This window comes from Bos javanicus, chromosome 27 (genome assembly GCF_032452875.1).
Source record: "Bos javanicus breed banteng chromosome 27, ARS-OSU_banteng_1.0, whole genome shotgun sequence".
NCBI lineage: Eukaryota > Metazoa > Chordata > Mammalia > Artiodactyla > Bovidae > Bos > Bos javanicus.
This window is the reverse complement of record NC_083894.1, coordinates 30711889-30736933: the sequence shown is the minus strand read 5'-3', so window position 1 is coordinate 30736933 and position 25045 is coordinate 30711889. Positions and strand designations below refer to the sequence as shown.

At 43.7% G+C, this 25045-nt stretch overlaps 1 protein-coding gene across 1 annotated transcript in view; it reads right to left on the bottom strand.

Moving 5' to 3' along the window:
- UNC5D (unc-5 netrin receptor D) overlaps positions 1-19097 on the bottom strand; it is a 643560-nt gene extending 624463 nt beyond the window's left edge. The window contains exon 1 of the mRNA XM_061404454.1: positions 18622-19097. Coding sequence (XP_061260438.1) covers positions 18622-18724 — 103 coding nt within the window. The 5' untranslated portion in view covers positions 18725-19097. The remainder of the gene's footprint in view (positions 1-18621) is intronic.
- Positions 19098-25045: the final 5948 nt, after the last annotated feature.

The following is a 25045-nucleotide window of genomic DNA, read 5'->3' as shown; positions in this document are numbered from 1 at the left end:
AGAACTCCCGTAAGATGGCTATTTTTGAATGCTCTGTTGGGGATTTCTGTCCTCGTTAGTACCTTCCCATATTTTCAAATTTCTTACAATGAGCACAGAACATCCTTCTAAGTCAGAAAAAAAATTTTTTTCACCCAAAAAAGCTACTTGGAATAGGCACAAATAAAGCTCTCCAGGCTCAATAGTTGTGTTACTCTAACCATGTAGCCCACATGTGACTAAAAGAGTGGAGAAGAGTGTGTCAGCCCTTAGACATTCTGTGTCAGCCCCTGCTAGCCCCCTGACTCCATTTTTGCATGTTCTCCTGCTCAGAAGTTCCCAGCATTAAATAGGTGAATTAAATAAAATTTGATTTCACCCAAATTACACATCGCAAGGTGGAATGACAGGACATATTTATAAGCTTACTTGAAGGTTTTGTGGGTTTTTTGTTTGTTTGTTTTTGGCTTGTTTGGTTTTTGCATATAGAGCATCTTAAAGACCTAACTTAAAGGCTTCCATGGTGGCTCAGTGGTAAAGAATCCACCTGCCAATGCAGGAGCCTCAGGGTTCAATGCCTGATCTGGGAAGATCCCACATGCCAAGGACAGACTAAGTCCGTGGGCCACAACGATTAAGCCTGTGCTGGAGCCCCGGAGCTGCAACTATGGAATCCCGTGCTCCCTAGAGCCTTTGCTCCACAAGAGAAGCTACCATAATGCGAATACTGCAGACCGCACCTAGAGAGTAATGCCTGCTTGCTGTAACTAGAGAAAAGCCCACACAGCAACGAAGACCCAGCTCAGCCAAAAATAAACAAACTTAAAAAAAAATTATATATAAAAAACCCTAACTTAGAGCTGACACAGCCCTGGGTTAGGTTCTGAGAAGACATGGTAGAATAGTAAATTGCCTTTCACCTCTAAGGAGACAAAAATCAAGAAAAAAAAATTTTTTTAATAAATTAAAATACTATCTGGTGGAGGAACGGAAGTGATGCCAAAGTATGGAAATAGAGCATTCAACAAGAAATTAATCTCTAGGAGTACAGAAGACTCGTGGACAGTGGTCTATAAAAACAGTTCTGTTGAACAAGGAATATGAACAAGAGCCCAGAGATGGGAGCCAGTACAACATGTTTGGGAAATGCTCAATATTTGGATGTGGTGTGAACATCACTGTCCAAAACTGACTCAACAAGCCAAGGAATCATGGACCTACCACGTGTGTTGGTTTTCCAGGATTTTCAGGATTAGTTCCTATTTCTGGACAGTGTCTGATACTTTAGTTCTTTGCTAACAGAACTGATAATGAAAGGTGTTCTAGAATAAGCTCAAGGGAAAAAGATGGGACCCTTGACTCTATGACCTTAGGCACTGCATTTAAACACTGCAAATCCCATGACCGTAGGTGGGCAAATAAAATGAGACTGCCTGGATAATTTCTAAGATACACTTTAGGTCAACAATTTATCAAATAGCTATTCAGTAAAAGACATCCGCTTCTGCTCACAAGTATCAAAGATGAACAAAACAAAGCCTGCTTTCAAAAACTGATACGCAATGTGACGCAAAAGAGAAATAAATATACCTAAAAACAACAGCATGAGGCAGGATGTGAGACATAAGAAAAGGAGAAGATGCACAAGACTAAGGAAATCATGAGACAATGTTGAAGCACAGCATGGAGTCTGGATGAGTAGGGGGGACATGAAAGGGCAGTGGGAAATGAAACCAGAAAGGTTCGTTGGAAGAACACTTAACCCCAGACTGAAAAACTCCCCAAGCATCTATGAAACTTTCATACATTACAAAGATGGCACTACAGATCATTAGAAAAAGGAGGGAGACCCCCTTCAATCAATGGTTCTGTGACAACTGGTTATTCACATGAAAGAATGAAATTAAATCCCTAACTCAAACTCTACACAGGAAAAAAAATCTATTCTGGATGGACTAAGGCATAAATATGAAAGACCAAAATATAAAATTTTAGACTATTAGAAGAATATACTTCATGAGATTCAGGAAGGATTTCCTAAACATACACAGAAGAACATAAAATGACTGACAACACTGATTAGCATAAAATTAAAACCTGAGTTCATAAGAAGATAACATTAAAAAGTCAAGTCATCAGAAAATACCATTAAGTTAAAAAAAAAAAAAAACTGGAAGACATTCCAACCACATATAACATTAAAGCTTATTAAAATACACACACACACACACACACACACGGACTTCCCAGGTGGCACTAGTGGTAAAGAACCCACCTGCCAGTGCAGGAGAATGTGGGTTTGATCCTTGGGTCAGGAAGATCCTCTGGAGGAGAGCATGGCAACCCACTCCAGTCTTCTGGCCTGGAGAATCCCCACGGACAGAGAAGCCTGGCGGGCTACAGTCCATAGAGTCACAAAGAGTTGGACAAAACTGAAGTGACTTAGTACACGCAAACACACACACACACGTGCGTTTAAAACTCCTATAATTCATTAAGACAAATAGAAAAAATGAGCAAAAGACTTGAGTAGGTGTTTATAGAAGAAATATAAACGGCAATGAAATAAATGAAACAATGTTTAACTTCATTAGTAATCAGGGATATGGAAATTAAGTCCATTCAGAGATAATCATATTATACCCACTAAATTAGCAGAAATCTCTAGGCCTGGAAATATTAACTGTTGGCTGATGTGAAGTGATGAGAACTCATCTTTGAAAAATGCTTTGGCTTATCTGGAAATTCTAACATACTCATGCTCTGGGTCTTACTAATTTACTCTCAGATGAGAAACACTTGAAAACTGGGTACCATTAGACATGTACATGAATGTTCCTAGTAGCACTTTTCATAATAGAAAAAAAACCTGAAAACAAGCCAAATATCCCTGAGAGTACAATAAATAAGTCAATTATGGTTCAGTCACAGCACCAAATACTGTAAGGGAGGGAAGCGATTCAACATAACATAGCTGAAAACTAATACTGGGTGAAAAAAACAATTGCTGAAGACTATAAATATACGTCAAAAAGAGGCAAAAGTCAACTCTGTTTAGGAGTACCTACATATTTGTTTAAAGTAGTTTTAAAGACCAGGAAATGATAGGCACAAAATTCAAGTAATATTATTTCTGAAGGAGAACCAGCGGGATGAGAATAAAGGAGAAACACAGAGATGAGTTAAGGGTTGATAACGTTCTATCAATATGGTGGTGAAGTGCACAGATACCCATTTTGATTCTTTGAACTAAACTCATGTGCAACAACTGGTCATGAAATTATTTGATTTCACAGACAAAGAAGGAACCATTGGCAGCCGTGAGCAGAATAGAACTTTAAGAAACACTTGCTTTAGAAAGAATCGCTATGTCATAGCTCCTAAATTGGCAAAGAGGTACCAGCTGTTCCCACCCAATTCCATCAACAGCAACAGTGCCCAACACTGTAACAGGGACTGTGCTGCCTTCATTCAATACCACGATGAGCACAAAGATAGAAACCCACTTACAACTGTGATCACTTATCACTTATATCCTGGACCTAGGAGACGTCAGATGAGCCCTAGTAGGACTCTCCATCTGTGGGCCCTTGAGCTCTTGTCGGGAGGGAAACATATGGTGCAGCCTCCAACCCTGAGTTCTTAAAACTCTGTTCCTTTATTATATCATGTCTCTTATTTAATCACATCCTTTTGATCAATACCTCAGTTCCTCCATCCTAGCAGGAAGAGGCAAGTTCCTAAAGACTGAAATGCTGAGTACCATTATCCAATGCCAGTCATCCAAGTTATTTGTGATCCAACATGAAAATCTAAGGCTTAATTCAATGGGGAGAAGAAACCTGGGTGGCCACCTTAATCCCTTACACTTTGCTATGACCAGGATTGTCAAATATCTTCTCTAAATCTCAAAGGAAACAAAAGACAAAAACAGGATCAGTTTCTATATTTGCTCAAAATCAATGTACCCACTAAACCAGTGGCTCTCAATCTTTGGTTCTCAAACTGAGACTCACCTGAGGAACTTAAAAATGGTATCAGTGGATCCTCTCCCCCGAGATGCTGAGTAAGTTTTTCTGAGATGGAGGTCCTGGCATCAGCTGATTGAGAACATGAGGATTAAATTTTCTCTTCAAAATTTAAATTACACACATACGAATCTCTCTAAACAGAGGTGACGTTCAACATTTGGTGCTCATTTTTCCATCTACTATGTTTCAATGAAACTGCTAAAATATTAAATATCAATTTCAAACTTTAAAACTAGTAGGCACACACATTCAAAGCACTTCTCTGTCATCTTTTCACTTAACCTGGGTGACAATATTACAGAGGTCAGCGTTTCTACCAGTTTGGGGGAAAAAAGGGGTGGACAGGCAGGGGGTCCTTTGGGTGATGGCTGGGAATTTGCAGCTTTAAAACCTAATCATTATTTCCAGCAGCAAGAACCTTCACTGATAACTGCTAAAAATAACAAAAACCCTGAATATTTTGACACCTAATCTCCAAGAATCGGAAGTTTTCCACACCCTCCACGTCTAACACTTTCCCAACAAGGTGGCTTCAACATGAATAATCATTAGAGTCACTGGAGTTTATAAGCTCCAGCTCAACTACAGGGATTGTTTTTTGAAAGTTATTGTGGCCATCAGAGATGCAAAATTCACTCTAAGATAAAGATCAATGGAACTTCCCTGGCCGTGGTCCAGAGATTAGCACTCAGATTCCACTGCAGGGGGTGAGGATTCAATCCCTGGTCAGGGAATTAAAATTCCACATGCCACAAGGTGTGGCCAAAAATAAACGACCAGAGATGGCAAGAAGGGGAAGCAATTGAGGTTTTCAAAATTACATCCAGTCACTCTCTTTGGATCCAAATGACCTTTTGAGGGTATCACTGGCAACTTGCTGCCAGCCTCAAAAAGCTTTCTTCTAAGAAGTACAAGTCAACTGTGCTGTGTTAAATCGCTCAGTTGTGTCCGACTCTTTTCAGCCCCATGGACTGTAGCCCACCTCTGTCCGTGGGGATTCTCCAGGTAAAAACAATGGAGTGGGTGGCCATGTCCTCCTCCAGGGGATCCTCCCGACCCAGGGATCAAACCCAGGTCTCCCACATTGCAGGTGGATTCTTTACTGTCTGAGCCACCAGGGAAGCCCAAGGATACTGGAGTGGGTAGCCTTTTCCAGGGGAACTTTCCTACCCAGGAAGTCTATTACTTGTGCACATTTAGAATCTGCTCCATCTAGTGGTCCTCTAAGCACCCAACCTCTGAATCCATCTGAATTAACACCACGAGGGAGCCTGGTGGGCTGCCGTCTGTGGGGTCACACAGAGTCAGACACAACTGAAGCGACTTAGCAGCAGCAGCAACAGCAGCATCACAATGGACCTAGCTCACCATTCCAACTGGAAAGTGTTACCTTCTCACCACACATGAATATCCAGATTTAAATAGGGAAACATGGAAAGTGGAAGCAATTTCCTTATCCAGATAAGAATTAGGAGTTGTGTGGCAAATATTAATACTAAAGTTATTTCCTTGGATAAAGCATAAGGTTTTCTCTTCTAACTCATGGCAGTAACATCACATAGTCTGAGCTGAAGAGAAGTGACTATCTTCATCCTATGTACAGAATTTTTAATGACCACATTTAGAACACATTTAGGGTCTTCTAGTGAATTTGTACTGATTGAACAAATTTTTTTACCAAAGATGCAGAGGGTAAGTAATTTGAACAAAAGCTTGACTCACCCTAAATTTCATAGAAACACAAAACCAATCTATGATGTAGATACAGAAAATGTAATATAGGTCATTAGCTCTGCTACGATAAACTGTGAGCCCCTTAAATCACAGCCTCATCGTTCTATGATTCAGAACAGTACCAAAGATGAAAAATCTATCCTATTTCGAAAGTATTTAGAAAAACAAATATTTTAAACAAAAGGGAAACATCCTTTAACAGCACGGTGAAATAATCAATAGGGTTTAGTCTCAGGGTATCATTCTTTTGAGTTCCTTGGTGCCTCTACTGATTGTGATTGTTATTATGGATCCAAAAAGGAGAAGAGGCAAGAACCCTGAGAAAATGAAGATCTGGGTTCATAGGCAAACATTCATAGAAATGATCTCCTACAAGGCAAGCAATCTATGCTGCTTCTTTAGACCTCAGTTGCTTATGCAGAGATCTGAGCTTCAGTATAGACATTTTGGGATTTCCCTGGTGCCTCAGATGGTAAAGAATCCGTCTGAAATGCAGGAGAGCCAGGTTCAGTTCCTGGGTAGGGAAGATCCCCTGGAGAAGGAAATGGCAACCCACTCCAGTATTCTTGCCTGGAGAATTCCAGACAGAGGAGCCTGGCAGGCTACAGTTCATGGGGTCACAAAGAGTCAGACACGATCGAGCAACTAACACTCACTCACTAGACATGTTAAGGTCCCATAAATTTTCAGCAATACAATTTTATGATTCTTCTTTACAAATGGGATGCAGTGGCACACAGAAACTTACTGATCAAATTAGTGTTTATCATGTGTTAAATAAAGGCCACTCACATGCTTTCGATCTTTTGCTTTTAGACAATGCTCCTCAAATGTTAACAGAATTTCTCTAGACAGGAAAAAGACCAATTCTGTACAAACTGGGTTGGCCAAAACGTTCGGATATGAGAAAACCTGAACAAACGTTTTGGCCAACCCAATATATAGACTGCTGTATCAAAACCTCATGGGGTTAGCAAACCTAAAAACGACAATGGATACACAGACACACACAAAGAAAAAGCAACCCAGACACTAAAAGATGGTCATCAAACTGCAAGAAAACAAAAGAGGAAAGGAAGACAATAGACAACAGTCCTCCACAAAGCTATAAAAAGCTTTATTAGCAGAGCTCAAAGACCATCGCTGAAAATGAGGACCAGCTGATTCCCTGACCCTTTAAATCTAACAAAAGGCGGCAAAAGTCCTTGTCTTGAGACAAACTGGAAGGTTGAGTGCTGTATCTTGTGACTTTTGTTTGAATTAAAGGCATTTTACTAAAATAACTTGAGAAAGGTTCAAATCTAGAAATGTACCATGAAATAGCATATAGATGGTTTCTGCTAAAAAATAAGAAGTCACCCTAGCAATTGTGGGTCCATGCGCCCAGCTGGGCAACAACAGGCTGCCGTGGATGGATTCTAACGCACTTGGCCCTTTTCCACACTCACCCTACTTGGATGGACTCTAACCCATTCAGCCCTTCTCCACACTCACCCTACTTCTGCTGCTGGAGTTGCACATGCGTGCAACAGTTTACAACCACTGATTTAAGAGAAATTCATATGTAAAAATCACACTTCTTTTACTGATGATTCTTGAAAACACTTGAGCCAAGGCTTACCAACAACATTCCTGAAGTCCTACTAACTTGTCCTAAAAATTCTTTCGGAGTACTTGTTACTGAAGGTTTTGACACATTTAAAATACCATGAAATGCCACCTGATATACCAAAAATACTGTGAAGAAATGGTACTTAAAACAACCAGGTAGCATCATACAATAATATTAGAGCAGGAAGGAAGTCTGATGATAAAGCTATCTCTTCTTATTTTAGAAATAAAAGAACCAGAGGAAAAAAGTGACCTTTGCAGGACATGCAGCCTTTAATTTGCAGCCCACCACACTGCTCAAATAGTAAGGCAGGGTTTTGTTTTTGGTTTTTTTCCTGTTATTATTTTTAAAGCTACTTTTTTTTGGGTGGGGGGGGCACGCCACATGGTATGTGGGATCTTAGTTCCCTGACCAGGGATCGAACCCGTGCCCTCCGCAGTGGAAGCACTGAGTCCTAACTACTGGACCGCCAGGGAAGTCCCAGGAAGGCAGTTTTGACTTGGCGAGGAGACAGGGAGCAAGAGGAGACTGAGGGTTGGGGGTTGGATGGGAAAGATCAGGGAGAAAGTAAGAAACGGGGCACTCAAATTAAGAACCTGACGATCAAGTCAAAACTGTGTCTCCATCTCAAGTTTAAGTGTTATTAATGGCATTTAAATTAATAGCATAGAACTTTAATGATGTAAGTTTGCAATGATGATGATATATGACATTCTACTAATATATAATACATACATACAGATATCTGCACATTAAGGCACTTATCCCCTTGACAATTATTAATAATTGACTGCACAAGTGATGGTGTTGTCTGCTGCAGGATATGATAGGGGAGGGCTGTCTTTCCACATTGCTCTCCAAGATTGATGTGCATTTCAAGCTGTCTGCTAAACTTGCGATAATAGCCAATGGGTTTCAGTTTTCATTTTTGTATTTGAGATGGGTGGGTGGCATTTTATTTTTATGTACTCTTTGCTCCAAGGTGAAAAAAAAAATGACAAATATTTTTAAAACCATTCTTCCTTTAAAGCAAACCCCCCAAACACTTACATCCCACCCACACACCTAACACTGACAAAACCTGTGAACCTCCTGATTGCCTTTTTTTTTTTTTTTGAAGGGAGATAACTTGGGAAGTTTCCTGATGCAAGCTTCTGGCAATCACTGCAGCTGCAGGTCTGTAGGCTGAGGGAGATACAAGGGTTGACTATTCGGATGAAGGACAGTTACAATTTTCCCAGCTCCTTTCAAAAGGCTTACAACATATATATTTCTCCAGCAAAGAATTTCATTTTGTGGTCTGTATTTTTTTCCTATTTCTTTTTCAAAAATAGAGGAGATAATTCTTAAAGACACATTGATGAAAATTATTATTGCAAGTCCAAATACATGGTTCAGTTCAGCTCAGTCACTCAGTTGTGTCTGACTCTTTGGGACCCCATGGACTGCAGTACACCAGGCTTCCCTGTCCATCACCAACTCCCAGAGATTACTCAAACACATGTCCATTGAGTCAGTGATGCCATCCAACCATCTCATCCTCTGTCATCCCCTTCTCCTCCTCTCAGATAACTTGAAGGTACAAATCAAAAGAAGGCAATGGCACCCCACTCCAGTACTCTTGCCTGGAAAATTCCACGGACAGAGGAGCCTGGTAGGCTGCAGTTCATGGGGTCTCGAAGAGTTGGACACAACTGAGCGACTTCACTTTCACTTTTCACTTTCATGCATTGGAAAAGGAAATGGCAACCGACTCCAGTGTTCTTGCCTGGAGCATCCCAGGGACGGGGAGCCTGGTGGGCTTCTGTCTATGGGGTCGCACAGAGTCGGACACAACTGAAGCGACTTAGCAGCAGCAGCACAAATCAAAAGAATTTAATCTTCTCTCTAAACTGTATACAGAGAGGAAAAAGCACAAGATTACTGGGTTGGCCCAAAGGTTCGTTTGAAAACTACGAACATACCTTTTGGCCAACCGAATACTAATAAACACAATATATTTAGAAAAAGATTCAGATTAAGAAGCCAGGACTGTATTTCTAAAGAGTGCTTTGTGCCTATAATGACATCTTTAAAATAAAACTGCAGAAGAACAAACTGTGATGTTACTTTAATGAACTAAATTTTAATCCCTTTAAGAAATTTAGTTAGCAAACTCCTCAGGATAGTTTACATACCACTGAGGCCATACTACAGTGTGTGTGTGTGCTTAGTCACTCAGTCGTGTCCAACTCTTTGCGACCCCATGGACTGTAGCCCGCCAGGCTCCTCGGTCCATGGGGATTCTCCAGGCAAGAATACTGGAGTGCCTTGCCATGCCCTCCTCCAGGGGATCTTCCCAACTCAGGGATCAAATCCAGGTCTCCTGCATTGCAGGCATATTCTTTTCCCATCTGAGCCACCAGGGAAGCCCAAGAATACAACAGTGGGTAGCCTATCCCTTCTCCAGGGGATCTTTCCCACCCAGGAATTGAACTGGGGTCTCCTGCATTGCAGGCAGATTCCTTACCAGCTGAGCTACCAGGGAAGCACATATACGTACTTTTTCATATATTTTTCATATATTCACAATTTTACTTGCCTCTGTCACTCCTGACACTTTTGTACTTGTTCCCTTTCCCAGATGGGACCACTTATGTTCATAACCATGAGAAACATACCTCCACATAAACCAAGAAGTCAACAGCTATCATTGAAATTTTTTACTCATTTATTTCTCCTTCTATCACACCTGTTCGTGGATTCCCAGTCCTGTCTCAAAAGTAGTACGAGCAGAATGTTGTAAGATCCAACTTAAGTGCAATCAACTTATTTGGTACCAAAAAAAATAGAACAGACTGACAAGGTAGTCAGAAAGTCCCAGAAACCATTTGGAGACTCAGCGTCTGGTCCTAGTGCTATTTATGACTCTCTGTCCAGCCTTGGGTGGGAAAAAAAGTCTCTAAACCTTAATTTCATCATCTGCTCCATATCAGGGTGGATGTAAAAATACAAAACTATCCCAACTGTGAATGGACCTAAAAATGTCAAATTACATGCAAATGAATTATTCAAAACAGCACTCCATGATAGTGTCACATCTTACACTTAATCGTCTTTTTAGAATAACGTATCCAGGAATGTGGGCTTCCCTGGTGGTTCAGCAGCAAAGAATCTGCCTGCAATGTAGGAGCTGCAGGTTTGATCCTTGGATTGCGAAGATCCCCTGGAGGAGGGCACGGCAACCCACTCCAGTATCCTTGCCTGGAGAATCCCATGGACAGAGAAGCCTGGAGGGCTACAGTCCATGGGGTTGCAAAGAGTCAGACACGACTGAAACAACTTAGCATGCACGCATGCATCCAGGAATGTCGGCTTTACAATCTGTTGTCGGGCTGGGGGGGGGGGGGTGGCGTATATAAAACCCTCTTACAGTTATTTAATTTATTATGGCAACTAAATTTTCCTGAATATTTTATCACAATATTGAGTAAATTTTAGAAATGGTTGATGCTTTTGAACTGTGGTGTTGGATTAGACTCTTGAGAGTCCCTTGGACTGCAAGGAGATCCAACAGGTCCATTCTGAAGGAGATCAGCCCTGGGATTTCTTTGGAAGGAATGATGCTAAAGCTGAAACTCCAGTACTTTGGCCACCTCATGTGAAGAGTTGACTCATTGGAAAAGACTCTGATGCTGGGAGGGATTGGGGACAGGAGGAGAAGGGGATGACAGAGGATGAGATGGCTGGATGGCATCACTGACTCGATGGATGTGAGTTTGAGTGAACTCCGGGAGTTGGTGATGGACAGGGAGGCCTGGCGTGCTGCGATTCATGGGGTCGCAAAGAGTCGGACACGACTGAGCGACTGATCGGATCTGATACCTTAACATAATAAGGTTAAAGTAAAAAGTATTGTTTAGCATGTGTTATGGGACCAGCCCTGCCAGTGCAGGGTTAAGTAACATTAAGCGAGACAGCCATTGCCAAGTAGACACAGCAAGTGAAAGTGAAGTCACTCAGTCATGTCCGACTCTTTGCGACCCCATAGGCTGTAGCCTACCAGGCTCCTCTATGCATGGGATTTTCCAGGCAATAGTACTGGAGTGGATTGCCATTTCCTTCTCCAGGGGATCTTCCCAACCGGGATCGAACCCAGGTCTCCCACATTGTAGACAGACGCTTTAGCGTCTGAGCCACCAGGGAAGTGCAGACACAGCAAAGGAGGACCCAAAACCTACTCTCACATCATGTCAGGATCCAGCTGCTTGGGGAGCAAATGTGCCCCATGTGAACATTCCTCTGCTTTTTTAACCAACTGTTTCTGTTCAACTTCTCCCTTCAGTACAGCCTCACTTTGAATATCCTGAACTCAGGACCTTTTTAAGTACAGCGCAAGTCAAGAGATACGATAAGATGAAAGGAGGTAGAAAAGGTCCTTAATTCAACAAAACTCTGACTTTGGGTTATTCAACTTCTGGGGGACTCAGTTTCTTAATGAACTAGGCACAGACATGTCCTCCATTACTTCAAAACAAAACCCAAGCCTTTGAAAATATTACACCCATCATTCCAAATGCTGGAAGCAAGACACGATATTCCATCAGAATGGGGCTCTCCCTGAATGCTTTATAAGTGGTCCTACATTTCTCTGTGTTAAAACTGACATTTGTCTTTGCCTATTCTTCTATTGGCATTTTTACAATACTCTTACATAGGACTCTACTTCATACTGTCTTCCAAGTGAAAAGCAATACTGAAGATTAAAAAAAAAATTTTTTTTCTTAATCTTGAATTACTACCATCCATGACCTGCTACTCAAAGTGTGGTCAGACAGTGTCATCTGGAAGTTTGTCAGAAAATGGAAACTCAGGCCCCCCCCCAGATTTATGGAATCCGAATGTGCATTTTAACAAGATGTGCAGTGATTCAAATGTACATTAACATTTGAAAAGCCCTGATTTGTGTGTTTCAAATATTACCAGCTTAGCTTTCATAACCCGTGATCATTTGGTTTCCCTTCCTCTTCCAGGATATTTTATTAAACTAAATTCAAATAAAGACGGTAACTACTAAATAAGTACTGTGACAAGGCAGGAACCACCAATCTCATGAAAACAACTCCACAGAATGTGCCACAAATTTCTTATAGAGGCAAATCTTCTCATCCGATATTTAGTAAATACACTTGCTTTTATAGTAAAATCTATGAATGACATTAAGCCTAGTCATCCGAATGTTGGTTGGGCCCTTGAAGTCATCAGGATTTCTTTGCTTTAACCTCTAGTATCTCCTGCTTCCTATGACTGCCTGCCAAATCACTTACCTTCAGGGGATGTCTGCAGTGTCATTTTCCCTTGGACTTACCTGATTGAGAAGTTACACCATTCAGTGGAAGTGAAAAAACACATCTTGTAAAACCCATCCTGAGTCAAATTCCATGGGGTTGCAGTGAAATTACCCATATGCTTCCTCCCATCCTTATAAGCCAGGTTCCAGCAGAAGCAGATAGAGTGTCAAGGTCTCTGGTTCTGGGGAGAGAGGCTCTTTAGCACTTTATGAACCAGAAATCTGGGGGCAGAAAGTCAATACTTGCTTTAAGTGAGGCTGTAACTGACCTCACTTGGAAGACAGCTTTTGGCTTCCGGCTTCCTTAATTAGGAAGGAAACTGTCAGAAGAAACTGATCATATAGGAGAAATAGAGGCCTCCCTGAACTCCTGTCCTCTTGGAAACCGTATTAAGAAACATTTGACAACCTGAAACATCAGGGAACAGTTTACATCTGTCATGGTCTGACGTAAGCCAACAAGCGGACTCCACGTTCTGGTTTCTACTTTAGCCCCATCAACACAACCCTAATATTTCTGCCCCTAATTTCGTAGTCCAGGGAAGTCCAGAGAGGGCAGGGGGTGTGGAGAACAACATACGCGGTCCCCACCGTCCTGTGCACAAATCCACTTTTCAAAGAAATCCTCCAGAAGCATGAGAGTCGGTGGATTTCCAACGCGGTCCAAACTGAATACGGGAACATCCGCCTAATTTCTGCCCGTTATCTACGCACAGCATGTGTACGCACACAGTAAGAGCAGACAACGCAATGTGGTACCAAACAATTAAAAGTTCTTCTCAAAGTGGAGATGCAAAACAGAACGAATCTCTCTCTTCTATAAATGAATCGAGCCATCTGCCTCGCAGAAGCAGCAGCAGGAGTACCCAAAACAGCAGAAACAGCAACCTCTGGTGTTAACAATCTAGTCTTGAATCTCATGCTTCACATTTCCCCGGCAAACAAGGCTAAAAATACAAGACAGGCAACAAATAGTCTCTTGGGATCTGCCATTCCATGGATGGCGTATTCAATCAGAGCAATATTTTGTGCTGAAATTCAAAATTGGAGGTGGGGGGTACAAGCTATCACATTAGAAGCTGGTGCTCGGAATTTTAAGTGTGAATCTGATCCCAAAGTATATTAAGCTGAATGGTGAGAGGGTGGCTGTTTCCATACAACATAAATCTCTGAGATGTAGCTGAATACATTTATAGATTTATTTAAGCTCCTCTAAATTCTTCTGCAAATCTCATAGTTAGAGAGATAATTTTAGCCCTCGTGTCACCAAAATATCAGAGCCGTTTTGCTTTCAGCACAGCTTAGAAAAGCCTCTTTGCCGTGGGCTCTGGAGCGGGACTGCGTGGGTTCAAATCCAGGCACCACCACAAAATAAACTTCATGGCCTTGAGCAAGGAACCTGACCTCTCTGTGAAGTTGTTCTCTTGTCTTAAACAGAAAAATCTTAAGAGCGCTCACCTCAAAGACTTATTTTAAGCATTCTATGAGTTAACACATGTAAAACTCTTTAATTAACCAAGGTGTGGGTGCATGCTCTGTTGCTTAGCGCCCAACTCTTTGAGACCCTATGGACTGTACCCCACCAGGCTCCTCTGTCCATGGGATTCTCCAGACCAAGAACACTGGAGGGGGTTGCCATTTCCTCCTCCAGGGGATCATCCCCCACCCAGGGATCAAACCCACATCTCCTGCATTGGCAGGAGGATTCTCTACCACTGAGCCATCAGGGAAGCCCATAAATACAGTCACTACTAGTATTATTTAATATTCAAGCAAGGCTGCAAAAACACCTTCTCTTAAAGAATAGGCATGATATAAAGAGCAGCAATGCTAGGTCTCCTGCCAATGGCAGGTACTGAACACACTAGCAGGTGAGCAGGGAAGTGCTGTGACCTAGAGCCTGTGGCCAAGAATGACAGAAGAAAGCTCCCTTTGGTTATTTGAGGCTGTTTGTCCGTGGAGGCAGCTGAATGAGGAGGACAGAAGACGAGACAATAACGCAGTGGATCAAGTGGTACCACCCAACGAAAGGGACGATCAGAATTCACGGCTAAGGGACGATCAGAATTCACGGCTAAGGGACGATCAGAATTCACGGCTAAGGCATAACAAGAAAGGGCACATGTTCTGGCTGCCTGTTAAGAAGACACCCTGTAACATCACCATCACCTTCCTTAAGAGGATGTGATGGAATAAATCTTTCTTCGTACACCTGTCTTTGGGATTAGACTATAACCGCTATGGTCTGGGTCCCCAGCCTCCATATTTAAAAAGAAGACAGACCCAAGGAAGTGATATCAAATTTCATGAACTCCTGAACAGGCTATTTTTTGAGAAACCTTGAAAGCCGGCAATACTTTAAGCTGGGTCCTTCTTGGGTGGAAGGAGGATGGTGAAAAGTTTATGAGTCATTGAGGCAACAGGAAAGGGTTTCCCCAACGACTGAGACTGCAGGGTATGGACCTACCAGTCCCACTTAGAGAGTTTTGATGGAACTCACTGAGGATTCCTGGGGTTCCACAGGTTTTCCCAGCCTTAAGGGTACCACTTAAAAAACCACAGACAGGTCACTCAAAGAGTGAGAAGAATGGAAGGCTGACATTACTATTTTTCCTAGTAAGAATATTTAAAAAAAAAAAATGGTGACAGGTGCTGCTATTATATGGACAGGTAAAAACAATGAAATTTCTCAACAACTGAGATACTTAAAGACAGTTCCTGAGCTGAAGCCTTTGTTGGGTAGGAAAAGAATGTGTCACTGGACTGCTCAAACTAAGAGCACAATCCAAGAGTCACAAAAAGAAAAACCCATCGAGAAATTGGGAGAAAAGGCTCTTTTTTCATAGCCCCGCTGTGGAGGGGAAGATTTTGGAGGAAAAAGCAGCAGAATGTAGGGCAGGGGAGGCAGTAATAATTTTCGTTAAGGAGAAAGTGAATATAGATTTAAAACTGTAGGAATGAGGGAGGTAAATGGATTTAAGTATGCACAAACCACACGACCTACGGTGCCCATAAAGTAGACATGTATTTCTCTTGCCCTTAATGCATTGCTATGGTTACGGTAAGGAAGATTGCATTGTCCAGAAAAATTTTTTAAAGAAACTGGGTAAAAGCTCAGCCTACCTGAGATCATCTTCCTCCCTGCCTTCAGACTGGGATCTCGTAAGTACAGTAGCTAACAGAGGAATTACAACCAGATCAACAGCGGGGCTCCTTTTTTTCAAAGAACAAAAACAAATCAGTGTGACAACATGATGGGGATTCAATTAGCACTTGGCAGGTCATGAATAACTTTTAAACCACTTTCTTTTAAGTTGGAAAGTGTTAAAATATACGGTAATCATGGTACCCCAAGTGCCTTCCTTACAGTATGCTATCCATCAGGAACATAAATCTGAAGTCAGTCTAGTTTACAAAGAAGAGAACCAGAATGTAGTATCTTCAGGCAGTCTGTTGCCCCAGGTAGTTTCCTCTTTGAGGACATTCAAAGCCAATCATCTGAAATCTCATTCCCCATTTTCAGACGGTTTTACTTTAAATATGGAGTGAAAGAAAAGGGGAGGGAAAGGAGTATGGTACAATCATCTTGGAAACAAATAAATGATAGCTAATTGTAAAGACATGGCTACTGAATTGTTCAATAGTATTATATAGTCAAAGTCAAGAGCCTAGTTCTGTCTATCCTGTTGTTTAGGGAAAGCAGAGAAGCTTGGTTCAAAACAATGTGAAAAGAACAACATAAAACACTATTTACTTGGATAAGTAAGAACGACAAGAGGCCAACCCCAGAGACACCACTTAGTAAACACGTCCCCAGGGGAACCTCATCTTGCTTTCAATGAAAGGGCACCATCCTGGGCTGGGAGAACTGAAGTAACATTGAAAGCCACCCTTTGTTCTGAAAAACTCTTAATTGTGCCCACCTGTCCCAAGTCAGGTGCGTGTGGCTTCGCAGACTTGCAGCCTGTTTACTGCTCATTTCTTGGGGAATCTCTGACAGGTGCTAAAGGTAATGGGCTTGCTGCCCCAACAAGTAAAATATTACAAGGGAAATATTAGTCAGATGTACAGCTCCACTCCATGTGTCTTGAACACCACTATGATCTGCGCAAGACATTTGTTGTAAATAAGCCTGCAGAGTGTACAGTATGTTTTCCAGGAGTCCTCCGAAGAACAGCTTGCCGACAAGAGGTGCTAGCCTTAGTTTCACAGCCAGCAAAACTCCATCCAAGAGGCTTTTTGGCAGGTCCGCACCTCTTGTTTCAAGCTAGATTCAAGACAGACCCATCAACCAAATTCCAAAGGTCAGTATGTGGCATCAGTCACTCTTAGGTACTCAGCATAGAATAGCCAAGTGGAAACTCAGACATTTAAAATCAACATTCAGGACAGAAAAGGCCCGCTTTCCCCCAGAACAGTGTATTAAAAACAACTCAGAGCTGACTTTGCAAGGAGGCATTCTCCGTAGTAAATTAAATGGCTGAAGCTTGTGCTTCTTCCAGCAAGGAAAAGAACTATGCTCCCCACCATCAGCGTGTGCAATCACTGGCTCATTTTTAAGCCTTTCCTGCTTTTTTAAAAGCCTACTCCATTAAAAGGAGCGGGAAAAAAAACTTTTCAGGAAATGAAATGCAAATAGTCACTGAACAGGATCATAAAAGGGGAAAAACCTCTATCCACTTTTTTTTTTTTTTAATTTTTCATTCCAGGCAGCAAGACTGCTTTTAACACACCGTTAGCTTTTATAAAAATGAGATGATACTGGTTCTTTTATGATCATCCTCAACCCTTTCCACCCTTTTCTGTCTCGCGGCTACTCACAGTATGTTCGAGGGAAATGAGGTGGGCTGGTCAGTTTCAACTCTCGCCAGACCAGCGTTAGGTAAGTCACTGAATGTAATTTACAAATTCTAAGCCTAATGGATGACACCCAGGAAATAAAGAAAGGTAAAGAAGAGCGGGAAGGAGAAGCTTCCTGGTGATTTCAAAGGTAAAAGGCACAGTCCTCAAGCTATGCGTAACACTGCCTCTGATCACCTTCAAACAAGTCCGCGGGTTTTAAGTTGATGCTCCCCGTCCTCGCTCAAGGTGGAGCTGAAACCAGTTGCAAAATTTCCCCCTACTGGAGTCCAAAGGAGCCAGGAAAAATGGGGTCTACGTCTCTAAGTAGAAAGAAGCAGCGGCTTCCCTGCCGCTCAGGGGCCCCGCGCTGGCTAGCTCCCGGGCAGGAGCCGGCACCCGGCAGGGAAACCAGGCGCCGGGTGACCGGCCTCGGGCCAACTGCGAACCCGGCTGGGCACTGCAGGCGCAGTTACGCACGGGCCGCGCACACAGCTTTCCCGGGTACACGGCGGCCTTCTCGAAAGACAGCCCAGTGCTGCCCACGACCTCGGGCTGCTGTCGCCCAAGGCGTGTCGAGCTTCGCGGACCTCAACCTAAGTGCTGCTCCCCAAAGGGAAAAGGCGCGATCTCCATTCAAGCCCACCCTACCGAGTCTCCCAGTACCCGGTCCCTACTCCCCAGGAGCTCTCGGACACCCCTCCGGGCGCCCACCCGAGAACGGGCTCGCTTCGGAAGGAAGTGGAGTGGACTCGAGAGAGCGAGAATGGAGTGAAGAGAGCGGCGGACTCCAGTCTGCAGCAATTGGGGAGGGCTCGGAAAAGGGAGCGAACGAAGAGAATCAAGGCAGGGTAGGGGCCCAGCGGTCCCAGCAACCTGTAGGATTGCAGCTGATCTCAAACTTGGGGTGGGAGACAGACAGTGGTCCCCTCGGAGGTCCTCCAGCCGAGAGCCACCCCTTGCGCTCCGCGCGCGCGGGGAGGTGCAGGGCGCAACTTGAGAAGCCAAGGCCATCGGTGCGGGTCCCGATCAGTCGCCTCTCCCCCGTCCCCTCCTCCCCCCGCCCGGCCCCGCCGCCCGCTGGGCCCCGCGCTTACCTCGGGCAGCCGCAGCCCCCGCCGCCCAGAAGCAGAGCCCCAGCCAAGGGAGCCACTGGCGCGCCCCTCCAGCGCCTCTTCCTGCGGCGGCCGCTCTCCCCATACTGCTCGCCCCACTTGGGAGTACAGGTCTTCTTCCGCGCCCCGGGAAAGACTCGACGAGCCAGGGGGTCCGAGGAGAGTGGGTCCCGGGGGTCTTCAGCGAGTGACTGCTCCACGGCCGCTCCCTACAGCAGCAGGGCAGGGCGCTCCGAGTCGCCGCGCGCTGGGCACCCAGAGGATGCGCGCGTCCCCATAGCCTCCCACGGCGGGGCGACCGACGCCGCCACGGTCACTGCTGGAGCCGCCCGCCTTCCCCTCCGCACCGCTCGCGAACAGCTCTCCCGCCGCAGCCGCCGCCGCCGCCGCCGGGATCCGGACTAGGGAGGTAAGGAGGGAACCCGCATCCCTAATGAGACCCCCGTGGCCGCCCCTTCTCCTCCCCTCCGAGAGGCAGCCAATGAGCCGGGCCGGGGCGGGGCGGCGGGAGGGGCGGGGGCGGCCGGCCGCGCGGCGCTGGGTGGGGCGGGCGGCGGGAGGCGCAGGTGAGTCCTGCGGCGGCTGCGCACAGCCCCCCGCCCCGCCCCAGGTTCCCGCACGCTCCGCAAAAAAACCTCGGCTCAGCGAGCTCGGACGCGGGGCCTGAGCGGGGCTCGCGGAGGTCACGCGCGCTCCAAAGATGCGAGCAGAGCCGACGGGCCTCTTAGAGGCGAACCCGGCGCAGAAAGATGTGAGCATCTCGGCAGCCTGAGTCTCCTGCTTCTTGGAAACCACTGTTCTGTTCAACTTTGAGCCCTTTCGCAGCCCTGCCTCTCTAGCTTCCATTTTTTTAAATCAAATCAGGCAACACTCTTGAAGCATTAAAAAAAAAAAAAAAGACTCAAATACCAAGTGGGGAAAAAAAATATCACTAGAATAAACCCATTATTGCAGCTAGGCGAAATATGCAAGGATGTACAGAAAGCGGTGGGGGATCATGGGTGCCCTCGAAGGATGTGATTGAGTTTTCTTTTTTTTTCCCCCCAGTTTCCTTGTCTGCGGATCTAATCACGCTGGAATCCCCCCAACTTTTCAGAAAGCTACCTCGTTTCTGACAGCTCCTGTTTTGTTTTAATCTGGGCCCTGGCAATTGCTTTCCTCCTAAGCATCAGGGAAAGGCAGTCGTGCTGAGCCTTTGTAAGAAGGAAAGAAGACTTTTCTTAAAAGTGTGGTTTGTTTTGAATAGACTGTCAAATCTTTATTTAACTGCTTTTGAAAGTACCTTGTGGTTGCCTCTTAGTGTCCCTCCTGCAGAAGGAGACATTTGAGAGACACTGCCTTGGGCCACACAGTTTCAGAGCAAAGAACACCCCAGGGGGTTTGGCCCTGAGTTCAAGGCTCTATAGACAAGGCATCTCATACTCTCGCAGTATTGAGCCCCCCGCCCCCAAATGGTGTCTAAACTCAGCTGGTCAGAATGTGTGTCCCCTTTTGCCTGGTGGACCCAAAAGAAAATGATGTCTTGGTTTGAAAGAAGGACAAAGTTGTCAACGGCTCCCCACTGCCTACATTCAACATTGATACAGAACTTTTACAAAAATCCATCTCTCTGGTCAAGTTGTTACCTGCTCCCAAACACCTTTCTCAGGAGAATAAACAGTTTAAAGTGAGGTAATTGTTCTGGATGAGGTAATTGCGATAAATAGCTTTCTTCCCAGGAAAAAGAGGATGATAGGCAGAAAGATTGATTCCTTGATAAGCACGCAGGCCATCCCTCTCCGGAGTGCCACCAGACATGTGACTGTCAGCAATCACTTCCTCACGTCTTCTTGCCGTTCAATAAAAGGTTTGGGACCCAGTCAAGAAAACCAAGCTCTGGGGAATGAAGGCTTGGAAACAAAGACTGATGTGGGACTGGCCAGGGACTCGTCTGAAAATCTCTTTAGAATCTTGGTAAATGAGGGTTTTGTCCTTTTCCTCTGAGAAGGTGAATTGGGAATTAATCTACCAAATATGCTTTACCTGTCTCCTGGAAAATAGTCATTCATCCTCCAACTTTCCTTATTCTTCAAGACTATGTGACAGGTATATCACAAATGAGTATTTTCTTTAAAAAAAGAAAGAAAAAGGAATGACTGTTTCTCTGAGATAGTATTTAAGTACTATTGACTTCAAAGGGATGCAAAAGTATAATAATTTTATTTTGAAAAAATATCTAGGAAATAGATGAGCTAATAAGGTTAACAGGTGAGATTAATAAGTCCAGTAAAATTGGGATGACAATTAAGAGAGGACAGAAACTAAGAATCTTTGAGTGCATACCTTGCTCAGTATAGGTACATTACATACGGACATGTATATATTATGTGTTCATATATTTGTTGTATATAAATATATATTATATATTTTTGTTTTTTGTTTCAGAAAAGAACCAAACTCTGGAAATTAGGTACTATTATCCCTGCCGGGCAGCTAGTCCAGCTGAGTAGAGAGTGATTTGCTCAAGGTCACATAACGTGACTCAGCTGGTAAAGAATTGGTCTGCAATGCAGGAGACCTAGGTTCAATCCCTGGGTTGGAAAGACCCCCTGGAGAGGGAAAAGGCTACCCACTCCAGTATTCTGGCCTGGAGAAGTCCATGGACTGTATGGACCATGGGGTCACAGAGTCGGACACGACTGAGTGACTTTCATTCACTCACTCACATAACCAAGTGACTGACCATCAAGAATGAGGCAGCAGTTTGAACAATTCTAAACCCAAGATAAAGCCTGAGGTTGTGTCCAGTGTGTCGGGTTTATCAGAGATAGACCTTCCGCCTCATTTTCTTCAATACTGTTTAACTACTGGGTTGGGAGAGGTGGGGTCTTCGGTATTACCACACATCACAGACCAGGTATTCATTTTAGGTCTCGTATTAATCATGTTCTGCATCTCAATATACCCTCTGTTAATCTAACTCTGGCTGTTTTTTAAGATGCATGAATCATACTCCGTTCCATTTGGAGAACCATCCATACCCATTTGGAGAAGGACACTGAGTGGTCACTGCTTGAGATCATGGTCTCTGGCTGAGGAGCAGCGTGGAAGAACTGACCTGAGAATCAGGATGCCAGGGTGCTGGGCCCTGACACTGCCGGGGACTGACTGTGTGGCCTGAGGCAAGTCAACAGCCCCTCCTCTGAGTTTCTTCATCTGTAAAATTTCCCTAGATAAGCTTAAGACCAACCCTATTGAAGATCCATCATTTTCAACTCTAGCATATCGTGATCTTGAATGCCCAGTACAATCAAGTTGGAAATTAAGCCACTCCTTCTGAAACTGGGACAATTACGTAGCAAATGCGTTGTGTTCTAGAGAAATTATTTTGGATCATAGCCGATCTATAAGCGTTAGCTGTAACCAAGGAATATTCATTTAAGGAAGAGGCTTAGGAAAGTGTTTTTCTCGTTTTTGCTGCTTGGATTGACTATGACTAAATGGCACCCCACTCCAGTACTCTTGCCTGGAAAATCCCATAGACGGAGGAGCCTGGTGGGCTGCAGTCCATGGGGTGCGAAGAGTCGGACATGACTGAGCGACTTCACTTTCACTTTTCACTTTCATGCATTGGAGAAGGAAATGGCAACCCACTCCAGTGTTCTTGCCTGGAGAATCCCAGGGACGGGGGAGCCTGGTGGGCTGCCGTCTATGGGGTCACACAGAGTCGGACACGACTGAAGTGACAGCATAGCATAGCATTTTCTAGCAGTTGATACCTAGAGATCAAGAGGTAGAATATTTCCAGTGCCTGTTTTATTGCAGTATAATTGACATATAATGTTATGTGAGTTTCAGGTGTACAAAACAATGATTTGATATTTGTATGTATTATGAAATGATCACCACAAGTCAACGTTTGTCACCTTACATAGTTTGATCTTTTTTCTTGTGATGAGAACTTTTAAGATCTACTCTCAGCAAATTTCACATAAGAAAAACAGCGTTTTTAACTACAGTCACCATGCTATACGGTACATACATCCCCAGGAATTATTTATTTTATAACTGGAAGTGTGTACCTTCTGAGCCCGTCCACCTATTTCACCTAGCCCTCACCCCCTACCTCTGGCAAACACCAATCTGTCCTCTGTATGTGTGAGTTTGGTTCATTTTGTTCGTTGTTTTTGTTTTGGATCACACATGTAAGTGAGAACATGGAGTACTTTTTCTCCTTCTGACTTACCTCACTTTGCATAATGCCCTTCAGGTCCATTCTTACTGTTTCAAGTGGTAGGATTTCCTTCTTTCTTCGCAGCCTTTTGATTATCTCTAGCCAAACTAGTCTCAAGAAATAGAAAATATTTGAGTGTAATTTGGAGGAGAAAATAGATTTTGCATGGCAAGATATGCCCTTCTGAATATAATAAATGATTTTTAAGTTGTTAATTATAACTCCTTAGGAAATCCTGAGTATTTGCCTGGAAAAAAAAAAAACATTTTAAATGATCTAACGCACCTGTTTGGTAGAAGTGGTAAAACTCCAAAAGACGTTAAATAATGTAGAGATTCTGCAAGAGTAAGGGGTGGGACTTCCCAGGTGGTCCAATGGTTAAGATTTCGCCTCCCAATGCAGGGGATTAGGTTTGACCCCTGGTTGGAGGTTAAGATTTCACATGTCTCATGGCCCAGAAACCAAAACATAAAGCAGAAGCAATATTGTAATAAATTCAATAAAGACTTTTAAAAAAATGGTCCACATCCAAAAAAAAAATCAATAATAATAATCTTAAATTTAAAAAAAGAGTAAGGGAAAGAACTTGTTCCAGGAGATGGAGAGGGAAAAAGAAGCCGGGGGTGGGTGGAAAGCCATACCTATCAACAAGTGGCTTTTCTTCTAGGAGATCCAAATCATCAGGAAAGTTATGGAGGCGAGTGAATTCTTTATGAAAAAGAGCAAAGGAACTATAGTTTGGATCTAGATTACTAAAGACAAAACACACTCAGAAGAGAGAGGAAGACCCTTAGATGAGGAAGCTTTCAAAAAAGTATGGAGACATCGTGGGGCCTCCCTAACAATAGAACTGGATTAGTTTAGGAGCAGGAGATGCCTATTGAAAATCTGAACAAAAGCCAGGTGTCAGAAGTCAGTGAGATCAAGACCTTTGGGAATAAAACTCAGCTTTAACCGAGGAGATGGAGAAGATGGGTTTAGGAATATTGGGGGAAAACTTAGGGGGAAAAGAGCAGAAAAGAATTCTACCGCATAGTGGTACATCTTGCTTTACTTTCGGGACTGAATGGGCAGTTTTAGTTACAACCACTGTCAGAATCTTTCATAAGGTTTCTGGGGCCTTTGCAGGCTGCACACAGATCCTTTCCTAAGCATGCACCATGGAGAGGCAGTCTTCCCACATCTGTGGCTTTCCTCCTCCAGGAACCTGACTACTATTTCTCATTTCTCGACTCAAGTGTTTCTAAGCTCTGCTACTGCCGGATGTTTCTGATAAAAGGCCCTGTCTCTATTCATCATACAGTTATGATCATTAATAGGGGAAGACCTGAAATCAACAGATGAAAGAGCAACAGCTGGCGACTGCAATGGGTGAACCTGGCAGTACAATTAAATGAGATAGTCTGCAAACAATGTTGCCATTGGGAATACTCGGTGTCAGTCATTTCCCCAGAAAGGTCTTGTTCAATCAGAGCAGCGTATTTCAGAAATGCACGTGACTTACAGAGAGCAGACAGGATTTCACTCACCACTATGGGCTCACAACCTACTTATGGTTCAGAAAACTGCTGGAACAGGGGGAGAAAAGGATGCTGAAAGCTGGGGAGGCTTGAGCGCTCCACATGTGATGTTCTGTCTGGGTACAATAATCCAGGTTAACAACCTTCCCTGGTAAAGGCAATATGGGATCGTTTGTTAAGGACACTCTCTCACACACACAAAATTAGAGAAGTCTATTTTGGATGTTGGGCTACAAGGCAGCAATAAAGTGCAGAAATCCAATACATTTGTTTAGAAAGGGCAGTGGGGCACTCAGATAAGACTCTTAACTAAACACATTTTTCCTGACACCACAAGTATGCCTTCCTTGTTTTCTACTCCAGGACTTTCTTCCTGGAATCAGGCATCTAGGAGTTTGGACTGTAGCTGCTGACATGGATGAATGAAAAACTTAAAAATAATAACAAGAAACACAATTCTTTGGCAGTAAAATTAATGTGTTAGCTCTTTAAGAAAATAATAAACTGGGTGAAGAAAGACAAGATGTGTTAATTCATAATAGATGTGGCCTCTGATGACAGTGTCACATGCAACCCCTGAGTCACCTGACCTTGGCACGGAGCATCAGAAATGTGCCAGTTTCTCAGCCCAGCACCTTGTGGTAGCTCGGGGAGAGCCTGGTATCTTTCCATG